Source organism: Ursus americanus, chromosome 4 (assembly GCF_024610735.1).
Source record: "Ursus americanus isolate L20-20 chromosome 4, mUrsAme1.1.p, whole genome shotgun sequence".
NCBI classification, from domain to species: domain Eukaryota; kingdom Metazoa; phylum Chordata; class Mammalia; order Carnivora; family Ursidae; genus Ursus; species Ursus americanus.
In genome coordinates this window covers 81,944,067-81,956,700 of record NC_142130.1, presented here as the reverse complement: position 1 = coordinate 81,956,700, position 12,634 = coordinate 81,944,067, and the positions used below count along the sequence as shown (strand labels likewise).

The window sequence follows — 12,634 nt, the reverse complement described above, 5'->3', positions numbered from 1 at the left end:
AACTTACGACACAGCAGGTGTTCTACTGAGCTCTGAGAGACTTGCTGCGTCCTCACAATGTGCCTGGGGAGGTGAGACTCCAGCACCCTTAACCTGTTCTTAAGAGCTGAGAGAGTGACGGGGCGCCTGGATGGCTCAGTTGTTTAAGTATCTACCTTCGGCTCAGGTCATGGTCCCTGGGTCCTGGGATCCAGCCCTGCTTCCAGGCTCCCTGCTCAGCTGGGAGTCTGCTTCTCCTTCTCCCACTGCCCCTTCCCCTGCTCCTGCTCTCTCCTTGCATGCTCTCGTGCTTTCTCTCTCTCTCAAATAAATTTTTAAAATCTTAAAAAAAAAAAAAAAAGAGCTGAGAGTGATAACCAGAGAATATTCTGGGGAAAACCAGTGGAACGGCCAACATATTGAGTCACATTTGTGCATGGTGAATTCTATAGTAATTTTTATGTTTAGAAAATCATAATGTCACCTGCCAACTAAGAAGGCACACTGACACCGTGCCCTCAGCTCTGGGAGGTGCCCTACAACCTTACTCGTAGACTTGGTCATCAGGCAGGGAGTTGGCTTTGTTCTTTGTGTGAGCCAGTTGGAGGCTATTATGAGAATATGGTTTCCTCCAGAGTGATTATTTTTATTTCAGAAAAACACCTTATTTTATTTTCAGAACCTTTCAGTAGGCACCACAAAATCTGCTATGGGGGATTGCATAAACTTTTCAATGAATAAATTCTTCTCAATATTGTTAATGCCTGTATTTCAACATTAACAAAAAAGCACGGTATTGTAGGTGGTTGGAGATGTATGTAGCCTGCATGATACTTAACTCAAAGGAACATGGAAGGCAGGGCTAATTCCTACTTGCAAGAATTTCTGGAAGTGGGAATGAACTATTTTTGATATTGCTCCATGCCGTGTTCCTCTTTACAACCCTTCCCCAACCTCTTCCCTAGAGCTGTGGATTTGTGTAACTAACTTGAACTTATTTTTTTTTAGGTGCCCACTGACGGCAATGCCGGCCTGCTGGCAGAACCTCAGGTTGCCATGTTCTGCGGCAAACTGAACATGCACATGAACGTGCAGAATGGGAAGTGGGAGTCAGATCCATCAGGGACCAAAACCTGCATTGGCACCAAGGAGGACATCCTGCAGTATTGCCAAGAAGTAAGTCCCTTCCGAGAGCCGGTCATTCATGTTGGATCATGTGCATGTGTTTTTTGTTTTTTGTTTTTTTTTTTCACTTCTGAAGTGTTGATTTTTTATCTCTTGCAGTGAAAATCTTGGTTCCTTTTTTTTCCCCCTAATTTTTTATTATAATACAGATACACACCCACAAAATTGATCATCATTAACCATCGTACAGTTCAAATACATCCACAGTGTGCCACCATCCATCACCAGAACTCTTATGCTCACCTCCTTTTTTTTTTTTAAAGATTTTTTAAAAATTTTTTTATTATTTTTTTAATTTAAATTCAGTTAATTAACATATTATATACTATTGGTTTCAGAGGAAGAGATCAGTGATTCATCAGTCTTATATAACACCCAGTGCTCATCATATCACTTGTCCTCCTTAATGTCCATCAACCAGTTTCCCTATCTCCCCACCCCCCTCTCCCCTCCAGCAACCCTCAGTTTGTTTCCTATGATTAAGAGTCTCTTATGGTTTGTCTCCCTTTCTGATTTTGTCTCACTTATATGTAGAATTTAAGAAACAAAACAGAGGATCATAGGGACAGGAGGAAAATCTTGGTTCCTGATCATTCACTATACTACCAATGTATTTCCTTGCTTTACCATATATAATACACATACATTTTTTTAAAAAATTATGATGTCACGTTAGAACCATTAATAAACCAACTGCGTAAAATTTAAGATCTCTTGGCACTTCATTTATCTTTAGAATATATCCCACTATAGTTTCACAGTCTGGATAATGTATTGAAAAGTTACTAGAATTAATTTTCCCTATTTATGTTACCAATTTGATACATTTTCCTTGTTTATATTCAGTTTTAGTCTTTCACTCCTTATTTATTTTGTTTTTTTGAAAATGTAAGACATTGACATTGTTAAAACTTAGAAATTCTATGAAAAGTTGCGGTCAGAAATCTTGCTTGCCACCGGTCCTCTACTGATCAACATTTTCATTGTTCCCGATTTATCCTTCTAACAGAAGAGAATGTATGGTTTTCCTTCTTCTTCTTATAAAAAAAAGGTGCTTACAGGAAGCACCTTTCTGTACTTTGCATTTTTAATTTTCATGCCCTGGAAATCACTCCCTCACCATTCATAAAGATCTTCATCCTTTTTGTAATTTTTCTAGTTTCCTTGCTATATTGTATAGGGTATTCCTTCCTTATTAATTCAGTTTAAAATAACTGGAGTCTAAGACATCTTATCCAACACTTTCAGACAATTACCTATTTTAGGATATGTGGCCGTTTGTGTTTTAAGAAAATTTAAAGGAATTAGTCTTAACGCCTCTTAGCAAAATTTCTTATCCTTCATATAAACAACAGATAACCAGGCAACATTTTTTTTTGTTGTACTCTTATGTACTAGAAAATTTCCTTTTTAAAATATGTATTTTTTTTTTTTACATATAGACACACAATTTGTTTTTTGGTTGCACTCTAAGGAAGGACAGTCTCTAAATATTAACTCTTGTGTTTTGAGAAGGAAAAAAGCATCCATATCATCACAATATATTCCGTATCAAGTAGTTTTTATCTTGAAGGAGCATGAACCATGATGTAAGAAGATAATTCTTCATATTTAAGTAAAAAATCACTAATATTTAAGTCCATTATATTTCTTATTAAAAGCATTTATTAAATAGGGATTGAAAGTGGGGTGCTTGGGTGGCTCAGTTGGTTAGGCGTCTGACTCTTGATTTCAGCTCAAGTCATAATCTCAGGGTCATGGGATCAAGCCCTATGGCCATCCCGGCTCTATGCTCAGTGGGGAGTCGGCTTGAGGATTCTCTCTCTCTCCCTCTCCCTCTGCCCCTCACCCCCTAAAATAATTAATTAATTTATATGTATCTATCTATCTTTAAAAAAACATAGGGATTGATAAGAAATTGCCTTTTGTCCAGATATGACATTTCTGAAATCTACATTTTGGAAATAATATTCACATTCTATGCAAGAGTTCCTCTGGTACAGTTTTGTAATAAGTTACGAGTTTGATAAATTGGAACTCTGTGTGCATGCTTATAGGGTTTTTTATACCATTTCACTTTTCTGAATATACATACAGATGCATTCTGAATATTAAATATATATTTTTTTAAAGGCTAGAACTAAATCAGTTAATGATGTTAACTACATCATCCTTTTCTGTTGAATGGCCAATTTGATGCATGTATCTTAGTTTGCATCTGTATTTTTCCTCCCTTAGCGCCCCTCACAAGAAATCAGATGCTTTTACATTTGTATGATGACCATATAAAAATTACTTTTCACAATCCTGAGAACAACCCTTATTCCCACACCACTTAGAGATCCCACTAATGTCTGGGTAGCTTCACTTCCTGTCTTAGTCTGTTGTTTATTCCAAGGCTAAGCCACAGGGTGGTTCTTCTGGGTCCTAGACTTTGCCACATTGTTGGTGGCCCTGGGACAGAAGAGTAAGCTTCTTGGTCGTTTCTCCTTTGTCTTGCAGTTCCGGTATTACATGCCTGCCTGTCTCAGCTCACCACCCACCAGGATTATGTGCACAGGCTAGAGTCTTAGGGTGGTTTAGACAAACATTACACCACAGAAGAAAGGGCCAGCACATCAGACTTGTGAGCCCTTTTAATGAGTTTGGTTTTTTCCATAACACCAGGAAGTCACTGAAAATGTTTATTTTATTATTTTTTCTAAAGAAGAGGAAGGACTGTAGATTTGCATTTCAAAAAGTTCTCCTCTTGCTTTATGACTCTGACCCCACACCTGGCGTCTGGGTTCTCTGTAAGACCCTCTCTGCTGTTCAGTAAGGTAGCAGGAGCCACGTGTGGCTGTTGAGCTTGTGTAGTATGGCTAGTCCAAACTATAGTGTGCTGGAATTAAGATAAATACTATATTTTAAAGATTTACATGAAAAAAGTATATAAAATAGCACATTAGAATTTCACATTTCATATTGAAATATTTTCTATATACTGATTTAAGCATCCTCTGTATGTTATTAAATTATAAATACTATGTTATTAATACTTATTTCACCTGTTTTTACTGTTTAACATGACTATGGAATTTAAAATTATATGGGTGATATATTTCCCTTCTATTTCTGTAGGACTGTGTTTCTTTACCCCGTGCCCCACACCGCTAGTGACTCTGGGCTGTCAGGGTCTCGGATCCCATCATCTGGCAAGTAGGAGAGGGAAGCAGATGTGAGGGAGTCCCCCACCAGACCTTCCACCAGAACTCTACTGGTGACTGGGAATCAGGGAGGAAGACTTGTTTGGGGCCTTTTAAATACATCTTTCATTAAAAATACTTTAGTGTAAGGGGTTATATGAATACCTTTCAAGGGCCCAGTGGTTCTCTCCCTCCCTCAAACATTATATCTCTGGGTGCTAAAGAGGCAATGATGAGTGGAACACAGAACCTGTTCCTAAAGGGGGATCTAAGAAGAGAGAAAGGCTTGTAGAATACTTTCAGTGCGGATAATGCTAAGACCAGCTCACTTTTATTGAACATTAACAAAGTGCTAAGCTACCTTGCTAAGTGCTTGCTCTCATTTTACCCTCCCGATGCCCCCAGGGAAGAATCTGGGAAAGAATCTTGGTAAATTGCAACATTTAAGGGGAACAAATGTGAAAGAATGCCATGAGTGGAGGAGGAGCAGTGTTTGGAGACCTAGGACCAGAGCTAGGAGCTATCACGTGCTGAAAGCCAAGCCGGGTTAATTTCTACAGAAAGTGATGAGTGTAAGCGTGATGTAGACGGAAATGTTGAAGTATAGTTTTTGACAATGCAAAACCTTGACTCTTGCAAAATGAACACACATCAAAGGTTTTACTCAGCTCCTTAATTAATGAAGTGATCTGGAAGATGTTAAAGCTGGTTCAGATTGACCAGAAGAGATTTAAATACCTTTCCCAACAAAGTTCACATACAGGGCTAGGAATGGGACCCATCTGATCTGCATTGCATGGGACAGAACACATTTGCACTGCTATCAGACTTCCACATTTATCTACCCTTACAGAGCTGTAAAATAGCCCAGTCAGTAGCAAATCAGTCAGAAGAATGCACTCTGTGGAATCAGATCATCTCTTCCCCTACCACCCCGGGGCTCTGGAAAAGGACACCTGTGCATCACTGCTGGGGACACCCAGTAATCCCCATTTCTCAGTCACAGGCATTATTTTGTGACACAGCATCCTAATTTGGCATATAAAAAGGTCATAGTTGATCTTTAGGATAGCAGTTTCAGTGGAAGAGCATGGGACAAGTCAACTTGCAGTAGGTTACGGGAAGAATAACATGAATGGATGGTGAAGATATCTGTGTACTCTGAGGAAAGATCTAGAGGCAGAGAGCATGAAGGCAATTCAAGGAAAATGGAAAGGTTTTGTTTTTTTTGTGTCTTTGTTGTTTTGTTTTTGTTTTTGCTTTTTACGAGAATGAACTTAAGCTAAGGGAAGCCTGAGCTAAACCATTGGGGAGTGTCGATGTCCATCATAAGAAAACTAGGCTCAGGTATCTATAAGAACTAGATAGGAATGAGATCCAGGGAATAAGGCTGAGTCTTGGAAAGAAGGAAAGAGGGAGAAATTATAAGGGTGGGTTAATAAGGCAGTTTCTGTTGCTAGGTGACAGAAACCCACTGAACATTTTACACATGGAGAATATTTTCTGCCACAGATGGGAAGGATCTTGGGATATAGTTAACTTACAGAATTTTCTTAAATATCATCAAAAACTGGGTCCTTGGATCCTGGCACTGAGACTCAGTGCTGTTTGGCATTTCTCCACTGGGGTCTCTCTTGTTCTCTGCTTATCCTTTCTCCTGTGTGTTCACCTCGTTTTCTCCTGCTAAGATGGGCTTCCTCTAGGAGGCTGGGGAAGATGGCAACCAGTAGCTCTGGGAGTGTGTTGTCTTAGCTTGGCATCCCAACTTGGTTCTGCTATTGTGCATTATAATTCCAAGGGGGGATTCTGGTTGGCCCTGCTTTTTTGGTCACGTACTGGTCTACCTTGACCTTGAGGGTATATGGCCTGTTTGACAGCCCAGCCAGAGCCACGTGGTATGGGAAGAGGGGCTTTTCCCAGAAAAGAGACGAAGAGTGAGAGGCATGGGGCCGAAATAGAATAATGACCATAGCCCAACACAGTGGGCTTAGAAACACAGAGTGCATTAGAAAAGTTACAGGTTAGAGAAAGGGTAGCTGAGGGAATTCATAGTGTGTCATGACTTTAACTGGCTTTTGAGAAACTGGTGGGGTGGAGAGATGGTCACTCAGAACTTTTAAACAGTGTTTGGCATTTTCTATTGAATGGTGCATCTTGAACTATCCGGAATATTCCTTATGGATATTTTAAGGTCTTCCTGCCACTAACCACTTTTAAAGTATTCTAATATTTTTCTTTTATAATTAGAAATCGTTTTGTTTTTTTTTTGTAGGGTTGAATTTTTCTGTGTTTTGTTGGAAAATGTTTCTTTTCCTTTATTCCTTTTTTGACACCTGTGTTTTTGTTTTAGACAGTATTGAATGATTTTCTGCTAGGAAAGCCAAATAAAATAATATGCAATTTTTTTCAATTTTTTGAATATTCAAAAATTCAATTCAGTTTTCTCTATCTCCTCTTTTACAGGTTTTGCAACTTATAGTAATTTTATATTTTCGAAGTTGTAATATTACAATCTGTTCCATTGTTGTAATAGTCACAGTGGCAGGTTCTGTCTTTAACTGGGTTCATTGTTTATACCAATCCTTTCCCCAAAATCATCTGTATTCCTATATCATTTATTTTGATTTTTTTTTTTTTTGGTTGGCTGTCATCTTGGTTATTTCCTAAATTCTTTATGAACAATGGCTTAATTAAGTATAGAGTTCCAGGTTGACTGGCATTTCTGTTCAACACCTTGAAGATATTTATCCATTTTATTCTGGCATCTGTCATGGTGCAAATACTTTTTAAAAAAAATATGCAGAAGCCCATACTGTTAGTAACCATTTACAGTGCTACTCATTTAGTGATTATTTTTCTCCCCATAGTGATGAATAATTTTTTTCTTTATATTCTCAATCCCTCTTGTGACCAAAACACAGATGTTTTAGAGACAGCTGGCTGAGTCAGAGAAGCAGCTGTTAGCAGTCCCTACGCCTAGGACAAAACGAAACCGGCTGAACTCATGACCGTGACCTGAACTCATGACCTCATTTTGACCTTTTGCTAACCAATTTAACTCACTTGTTAAATTTGTTTTTCCAGAAGATTGCCTGTATAGCTGCACATTGTATCTGTGGATGCTTAGCTTAATACGATGTGTCAAATATTATTATTTTGATGGTGAATTATCTAGTCCATGTTCTTCATAATCTCTCATTCCTCTCAATTTGTATTCCCAGTTTTTAGTTGTTTTGTTATTAATATTGTCATTTTTGCCTCCTGATTTGATTGGGAAAATAGTTTGAAACTTAGGGCTTAAATTGACTATTTGTTTAATCTGCACTTTACCCCAAGTCACCCCTTCTTGGTACCCATAATGCCCTGTTTTGATCCTAATAGTTACTCTTCTGCCTAGTCATCACTCACATCTTTGCATTTCCTTATTTTTTGCCGTGGTTTTTTATCAGCACCGTCAGTCCTATTTGAGGATTTTCTTTCATTTCTTCATCAAATAGGTATTGAGGACGGCTGTGGACTGAATGTTTGTGCCTCCCCCCAGTTTCATATGTGGAAGCCCTGATGTCCAGCATGATGGTTTTCGGAGGTGGGGCCTGGGGGAGATCACGCGAGTGAGATGAGGTCCTGAGGGTGGGGCCCCACGATGGCACCAGTGCCCCGTGTAAGAAGAGAGACACCAGAGAGCTGTACCAGCGACCAGCCATGCGCATGTGCCTGCTCGCACCTTGCAGCCCTCCTTGCGGTGTGCTGGCGGGCAGCACAATGTGGAGAATTGCCCAGTCAAACCACAGAATAGTGAGAAATCCTAAATTATTACATGGTAGCCAGCTAGCCTCGGGGATGTCTTCCAGGGCACTTGCCTTCCCTTGCATTCACACCCGTGGGTAGTCTCCCACACCGTGCAGGGCCGACCCGTGTAACCCAGAGGACATTACAGAAACGAGGGTGTGGGGCGAAGTCATGAGGACGTGGCTTCAGCCTTGCATACATTTGCTGTAGCAGAGCCAGCTGCTGTGTCGTGAGGACACTTACACAGCACCGGGACTCGATGTGAGGGCTATCTGGTTGTAGACGTGGGACAGCATCTTCCTGGCACCCCCTCCCGAAGGAACCGCGTGCAAGTGCGTGCTGTAGCAGGTGAAGCCTTCATGTCACCGCAGCCAGCATCCTGACTGGACCCTCACGGGAGTCAGCGTCACTCCCAGATTCCAGACCCACAGAAACTGTGTGAGATAACACAGTTTACCACTTATTCTTTGAAGGCTTATCATTTGACACTACAAAGCTTTGGGATGGTTTCTGTGCAGTAATCGATGACCACAAGAGATGCTCGCTCAATCATTATCTTCCTCTGTGGTCCTGTGGTAGAACGCAGTTCCTTTCCTCTGTTAGATACGAGACACAGGAAGTGCTGCCATCACGGAAACAACTTGAAAATAACCGTATGAATTATTCATTTAACAGCCTAAAGTGGCCACTTACCTTAATGAACTGTTACATTACCCAAACTGTTACATTGTTCTAAGGAACTAGGCGTCTTATAAATAGAACAGAAATAAAATAATATTCCCCTTGAAACATATAGGGAAGCCTAGAAAGAAAAATTATAATTTTTAGGGGCTCCTGGGTGGCACAGCGGTAAAGCGTCTGCCTTCGGCTCAGGGCGTGATCCCGGCAATCTGGGATCGAGCCCCACATCAGGCTCCTCTGCTATGAGCCTGCTTCTTCCTCTCCCACTCCCCCTGCTTGTGTTCCCTCTCTCGCTGGCTGTCTCTATCTCTGTCGAATAAATAAATAAAATCTATAAAAAAAAATTATAATTTTTAGATTTTATTGTCCCTTTTCTTTTGAATGGGATAAGATTTAAGAAAAAAAAAAACGAAGCATTTATTTAAACCAAAGACTTCTTCGGAATGGGACAATAAAAAATTGGAAGTGCAATAAAGAATCTTGTTCCTTCCCAGATTTTATTCAGGCAAATTTAGCAAGTATTTATTGAATGCTGTTCAGAGTGGGATTTCGTGTCATGTGTTGCTGACTGGTGAGACACCATTCTTGGCTTGTAAGTAGCTTATAAATTTATAATTGGATAAATTGAGAATTCAGAGAATTGGAAAGTAGGAGGTTTTGATTATAAATCTGGGGATTTCAGGTCTAATTCTGGAAATAAGAGCTGTGGGATTATTTCTTAGCATGAGTGTTTTGTGGTCAAGACACTTTCAGAAAAATTAGCCTGTCTCCAAGGATAGGTTGGATTAGGAAGAGAAGGGGATTCAGATCTCAAGATGTTAGCATGCAAGGGAATGCAAAGGATCATTCTGCTCATCTGCCTTGTTGTATATAAGATGATCTGATAAGGGAGCCTTTGGGGGTCAGGTGCCGTACGGGGTGGGGGAGGGGCATGGACTTCACTAGACAGACCTTTCAAATCCAGCCTTTGCTGTCCTTCCACCTGAGCAACCCAGGAAAGCTGCCTCACCAATATTAGACCGTGTCCTCGCTGCATGATAGGAACACACAGGTGTGTGCTGTCGAAGTTAAATCAGTTAAACAAAAAATTGTGAAGTCCCAGCACCATTCCTCCCTTTTTAAGGAGAGAAATTAAAACACAGGCTCTGCCGCCCTCTGGATCCTTACCATTCACAGCACCTTTTGAAGGGGAGGGCCTAGAGAGGTGTTGACTCACCTGGGGAGCAGGTCTCCGGAGGGAGTTTGGAACAGGTTAAGGCCTCAGCATCGCTGGCCGAGATTCCCAGCTGGAAAGTCGGCTTTGCTCGTAATCTTCAGTGAGATCACGGGCATCCTCTCTTTTTCCAAAGTGTTTGCCACAGCTGACAATATGTGTGTTCCCTGTTTTTTTAATTTTCTTTTTCTCAATGAACAGTCGTTTTGTCTACAAATTAACAGGATCACCGAACCAAACATACCAGTGCCTGAACAAAACAGAATGTGCCTGTTTGATAAGTTGAACAAACCCATTTCCTTTGTCCAGTTTCCTACTGTAAAATATATCACCAAACATGGGATTCCCAGACAAGAATTACTTCTCAACCTCGGTTCCACAATACTGTGGCATTAAAACTAAGTTTAAAAAAAAAAACCCAAACATTGTATGTGATTCTTTTAATCTAACCAATTTTGAGAGCATACTATATACACAGTGAAACAGTAGAAGCAGTGGTACATTCTTGGCCATTATTATTATTTTTCCATGTGTTCCATCCACCTTTGTAGACTTAAAATTGACCTACAAATTACAGGCGCATATGCATTGTGGTTTCAGTATTTGAAAGATCCAGAAATTCTTGTTAGGTGAAATAATTTGCAAATAGAGGTGTCCGGCTGCCTGTATTTGAGAACAGATATATTTTATGCATTAATGGTCTGAATGGTCTGTGTACTTATAAGGATTGCTTGCACAAACCATAGGATTTAGAGCTAAATATAGGATTTAGAGCTAAATAAAAGAGATGCAACTGAGTTTGCATTTTTTTTTTACACATTATCATTTAATCAAGTTAATGTTTGATTTAGCATTTGTCCTTCTTATCCTCTAGCAGCTTCTTAAACGGACACTCAATTATTACATATTTGCAGTACCACTAGGTGCTTTTATACTATAATACTGTAATACTGTGTACTTTTAGGCACATAGTAATACCGGGGACTTTTATATTTCACATTTAATTAATTTTTTTACTAGAAGTTTTTTCCTATAATATATTTTTTCTCTTCTTTGAGGTAGAGTTGGTAGTAAAACTGTACAGTTTGGATATTTTTAAAAATCACCGTAAACTGAGAATGAGACTCTAGGTTATATGTGTACACATCTGATTCTGTTTTCACATCGTGTCCTGTCCTGTTTATGTTAGTGATTCTCCCCATCTCACAACTCCCTCCACTCCCATTTGTTTCTACATTCGGCATTTCTCATGCATTGAACAGGGTTCTCTGACAATGTTGTTCAACTTTGAACATCAGTGTATGTATATAACAATCTATGTATATACAGTGTCGGAAACAGACACTGTAACAAATTATTGGAAAATAGGCCAATGCCCTGCAGCATTTTATGTCCCTTGCTTTTGTGCATAAGGTCTTCATTGTGAAAATGTAGCACTGCTCACACTTCCCACATTGCAGGCATGTTTCGTCAGCTGTACGTTGCCCTTCGGCACCCCATGACATCATAAGCAGAGACCGTTGTTTTTGGTTTCCAGTGTTCTTTCTCAGTTAAATTCGTTATTCCATTCCCAGTATCTCTCACATTATTAAAGGAATTTATGCTGAAAACGGTTTGATATGATTTTTCTTTGTATTACAGAAAATTTTAAAGAAAGTAGTCATTTTAATCCAGAAACAGAAATTATATTGTCTGGGGCATAACTTTGAAGTCTGGGGCATACACTGAAGTGTAAAATGTATTTAAAACTTGTAATTAATGCCATCTAAGTGCTCAGGAATGGCCCTGACTTCGATATGATTGCTCGATCAGTTGATCTTCTGTGAAATGGAGCGATTGCTAACTGATTGAGGATTACCTGCCTTGCTACACTGAAAACATTTGCAATGATTCTGGCACTTGGGAAATCCTCCATTATTTTATTTTTCTTATTCTCCACTTGAATGTGTTCTTTGAATAGGAAATTGGTATTAGAGGTTTCAGATGAAAATATCTCATGATGACCTCTACCACTTTGCTGTGGAGTTTCTGATTGTTTGTTTCATGCATATGTTTATTGGTGCTAACTGCAGTCGAACGTAGCACTTTGGATCTTTGTGTTTGAATTTGTTTTGTCATTTGTATATTTAGAAATTTGACTCTGTTTCCACTGGACTGGTTTTTTTTTTGTTGTTTTTACTTTTAATTCTTTTTAATTCAAAATTTCAAGCACATATAAAAGTAGAAGAATAACATAATGAATAACCTAGGTACATGTCACTCAACTTCAATAATTACAAAATCTAGTCTCTCTTGTTCCTGGATAAGTCTGGAATGCACGTGCTCTATCTTGCCTCCTTTACAGCCTGCGTTATTTTTGGCAAGCCCCTGATTGCAGATGTGATGCGCTTCCCCTTTGCTGAGCTGTAAATTGATTTAAGACAAACCAAAGCCCCATGTTATTTATTTTCATACTTATATGTTTCAGACAGATTTTTATTACCATTACATAATTTCTAGCATTTTTTCCACAACAAGAAATCTCTTTGAGAATTTGGTTAAAAATTTATTTCAAAAGTTAATAGACTAGAAGGAGCAGTAAGCAATTTATCTTCAGAATTTG

The 12,634-nt window shown here is 39.3% G+C and overlaps 1 protein-coding gene across 6 annotated transcripts in view; it reads left to right on the top strand.

Annotated features, from left to right (window-relative positions):
• Nucleotides 1-12,634, top strand: part of APP (amyloid beta precursor protein) — a 256,673-nt gene that overhangs the window by 58,244 nt on the left and 185,795 nt on the right. For all 6 annotated transcript variants that reach the window (XM_045785475.2, XM_045785474.1, XM_045785473.2 and 3 more), the window contains exon 2: nucleotides 988-1,155. In XM_045785475.2, the coding sequence (XP_045641431.1) occupies nucleotides 988-1,155 (168 nt within the window). The remainder of the gene's footprint in view (nucleotides 1-987; nucleotides 1,156-12,634) is intronic.